The sequence below is a fragment of the Bidens hawaiensis genome, unplaced genomic scaffold, assembly GCF_021521415.1.
Source record: "Bidens hawaiensis isolate Kalapana, Puna unplaced genomic scaffold, B.hawaiensis_p1.1 tig00001685_1, whole genome shotgun sequence".
Lineage (NCBI taxonomy): Eukaryota > Viridiplantae > Streptophyta > Magnoliopsida > Asterales > Asteraceae > Bidens > Bidens hawaiensis.
In genome coordinates, this window is record NW_027491095.1 from 3,399,293 (window position 1) to 3,402,838 (window position 3,546).

Genomic DNA, 3,546 nt, shown 5'->3' on the forward strand with positions numbered 1-3,546 from the left:
AATGTGACCATAGTCCATACACCTAGTAGTCAGTTTCTCCATGTATAGGTCCCCTTGGCTACCTAGATAGACAAAAGGTCCAACTCCAAGAAGCCTTACATGTCTTTTTGAATGTCTTTATGTGTCTTCTTAGAGAGAGAGAGAGAAACACATGCAAATCTAGAGAGAGAAACAAAGAGTTGGTGTCAAATGTCAAAGAAATATGTGCATATATTATAAGTACTGATCAGTAAAAAGAGATAATTGCATGTGTTTTAGTTTCTGAGAGTGGGAATTGTTTAAAGACAGAAGCCATAATCTGCATACAGAACCTTACCTCCAAATATAGCAACACAAAGGATTCCATCATCTGCTTATTAACATTCATCTTATCTTCTCTCTCTAAAACTCTATACCCATTATTCTCTGATCATAAGCTTCTTTACAGATATTCTCTCTTTATAAAGACAACAAAAACACAAGTGGGGTTTGATCTTTTGTTTCAAACCATTGCATAGTTCATTGAATCTCATCTTTTTATGTCTTAAAGATTGGATCTTTCTTGTTGGTTATGTGATATTCAAAGTTTTAAACTCATGTCTACTCTCAAAAAAACTCTATCAACACTACTGTTCTTGGTTTTGTTCTTCACTTCCATTTGTCTCCTCAAAAACCCTTCTTTAGGTATGTAATCTGATCTCAAAACAATTTTTTTATTTTTTTTGTATGTTTTGTTATTGTAATTTTACTTATTTAATTAACTACTCCTGTTTTGTTTTATAGTTAACAGGTTTACAATGGCTTCCAAACACCAAGATTCTGAATATATCCACTTTGAGGTTAGGTTTTATGTTAATTACTTTCTTCTTCTAAAGAATTAATTGTTGCATCAAAACTAGGGCAAGACCAGGTAGGGTTTCAAATTATCAATTATAGTTCTAATAAAAGTTACATTTTTTGTATCTTTATTTATTTTTTTAAGAGTTTAATTGTGTGATAAATAAAGTTAATCTACAAACCAAAAAGTTACTTTCACATCATACTTTTATGTATGATAGAAACAACAAATAAAATAAAACTGATGTGCATAAAGTGATTTTGATGGTCCATACTCAGCTAGCCTAATATTGAAGGAGAGAGTTATTGACCACGTACTTTTGATGTTCAAAGGAAATTGTAACATGTATGACAATAAGCTTTAAACTAGTTAATTCAAAAAATTGAATCCAGAAGTTGATTGCTAAGTTATACTAGTGACAAAATTGATATGATAGATGCTAGTTAAAAGTTTTCAAATATATAATAGTTATAATTTATATAAAAAAATGAGGGTTTTTGAGTTGTTTGGTAACCTTGTGTTGAGCTATTTAAAGACTTTACTGATTAAGAGGTATCATCTGAATCAGTCAACATGTTTTTAAAACTTACTCACTAAGAGATAGCATCCGATTAAGAGTTGTCTCTTAAGTGAACTAAATACACTCTACTTCTAAATGATTTAGAGTTAGTCTATTAATAAATTATTAAAAGACTACCAAACAACCCATTAGTTTTAGATTATCGTATCTAAAGGGCCTTAATATTTATCGTTATCTTTGTTAGTTTTAGGTTTTGAAAATATGAGGTCCTATTTATTAAAACTCACTTCAACTTCAATATTTATTTAATACTCTAATTTCAATGTGTTTTTTTTAATAAAATTTCAATACGTTTGATTATGTGCATTCGAGAATTGTATAAAAAAATGTGTCACGTATTCTCACATGTTAATATCTACGCAAAACGCTTTTTTTTCATATTCGGTTTAGGGTCACAAAGATGTTAGGCCAATGTAAGCATGTCTTCAACTGAATCTTGAAAAACTTTTAAACACGGATGTATACTGTTGAAGATTAATAAAACCAATAATAACATATATATCATACAACAAGATAAGTTATATTATATTTTTTACCATATGGATCCAAAATTTTTGAAACTAACCTATTGAACAGGCGCATGTTAGCTTGTGTTGGTGCCCATTAGTGACTGACCTTACGGCCCCAATAATCAGTCCTTTTGGAGGGTAGGACCCAATCCCGGGTAACTCGGGGTCATGTTCGCTAATAAGTTCAACTCCCGTGAACCCCACCTTGTCCCTTTCGATTGGCGCATGTTAGCAAACCTCCTTGTTTGAACTTAACTAAAGTACAACTCATAAAGCTTAATGTCCATCTCCTTAAACTAAGTATTAATATTGTAATATTGTCTTGGGCCAGTAAACGAAATGAACGTTTAGTGAAAGGTTCATAAACTGTTTGGCAGAGAAGTTTGTTTTATTAATTTATTTAATAAATGAATGAACATTACATGAATGAAAATTTTGTATTCATTTAATTAAACAAACGAACATGAACACATATTTCATTCATTTGTGTTCGTAAACGTCAGTTTATGTTCGGTTAGTTATGTCCATTTTTTTGGATGAATTATCTAATTAATGTTTTATATTGGTTCATTTGTGTTCAACTATGTTCATTTATATTTGCTTGTGTTAGTTTACATTTGTTCATATATGTTAATTTATTATTGTTTTTTTTTGTTCAATTATGTTTACTTATGTTCGTTTATATTTGTGAACTGTTCATTTAGATTTTAGGTGAGCGGGCAAAAACGAATACAAACATGTTCAGTTTTTAAACAAACAAATATGAACACAAATGCATGTCTGAATAAGTGTTGGTTTAAAGTTAAATGAATGAGCGCAAACCCTTGTTCGTGTTTGTTTAGTTCGTATAAAAGTCTTAATTGTTTATTTGTGTGATACACTGCAAGATCAAGGATGTTGCCGATAATGAAAAAGGGAGTTGGTGGCCTTGGACCATGGTCACCACCACTTCAAGGAGGAGATTAGCGGGGCCGGGATCATCGCCGCCACGTTGTGCTTGGAAATGTGGACGGTGCACCCCGTGCAAGCCGGTTCACGTGCCAGTGCCGCCAGGGAATCCGGTGACGGCGGAGTACTACCCGGAAGCATGGAGGTGTAAATGTGGAAACAGATTGTACATGCCATGATGCATGGTTTTTATTTGGCACTTACTAGTTAGGTCTTTGTAGTTTGTTATGTTGATTAAGAGGGGTTAATATGTCATTAATCAATTCAGCAGGGTTGATATGAAAAAGTGAAAGTTATATAGAAGCTTGATTAATCTATAGCAATCATATTAGACCTCATTTGAGTCCTTTATGCTATTATCTTACATTCACTTAGTTACTTATAAATCTTTATAAGAAACTTATGATTTTACAAAATAAGTTACACTACTAGCTTATTACATGTTCTTGCAACAAAGGAATTGGAAAGTGTCTCGGGTTTAATTCTTAGCGCTAATAAGGTGGCCCCTGATTGTTTAAAAAGAAATAGAAAATTTGTACGCGTTAAAAATATTTGACCTATTGGTATCAATATACGTATGTTAGGTGCTTTTCTTGATAGCTTTATGCGCTGTGGATAGTTTAAATCTTCGAATATATTGTTCTACTTCATATCAACCATATTTTTTAATATACCATACATGAATCCTTCGG

General features: G+C 31.9%; 1 protein-coding gene across 2 annotated transcripts; it reads left to right on the forward strand.

Annotated features, from left to right (window-relative positions):
- LOC143591600 (uncharacterized) lies at nt 1-3,214 on the forward strand. Of its 2 annotated transcripts, XM_077071769.1 has the most exons (4): nt 1-182; nt 259-663; nt 763-818; nt 2,794-3,214. In XM_077071769.1, the coding sequence occupies exons 2-4, from the start codon at nt 576-578 to the stop codon at nt 3,031-3,033; spliced, it is 384 nt and encodes a 127-aa protein (XP_076927884.1). In that variant the 5' UTR covers nt 1-182; nt 259-575; the 3' UTR covers nt 3,034-3,214. The 2 variants fall into 2 exon arrangements, with proteins under 2 accessions (XP_076927884.1, XP_076927881.1); XM_077071766.1 differs by having other exon boundaries at nt 1-663.
- Nucleotides 3,215-3,546: the final 332 nt, after the last annotated feature.

What these genes read in the sequence shown, in the direction of transcription:
- LOC143591600 (XM_077071766.1), top strand. Translation starts at nt 576, where the DNA reads ATGTCTACTCTCAAAAAAACTCTATCAACACTACTGTTCTTGGTTTTG. An exon ending in CCTCAAAAACCCTTCTTTAG is followed by an intron (nt 664 to 762) that starts GTATGTAATCTG and finishes TTTGTTTTATAG; the next exon opens with TTAACAGGTTTACAATGGCT. An exon ending in CTGAATATATCCACTTTGAG is followed by an intron (nt 819 to 2,793) that starts GTTAGGTTTTAT and finishes ATACACTGCAAG; the next exon opens with ATCAAGGATGTTGCCGATAA.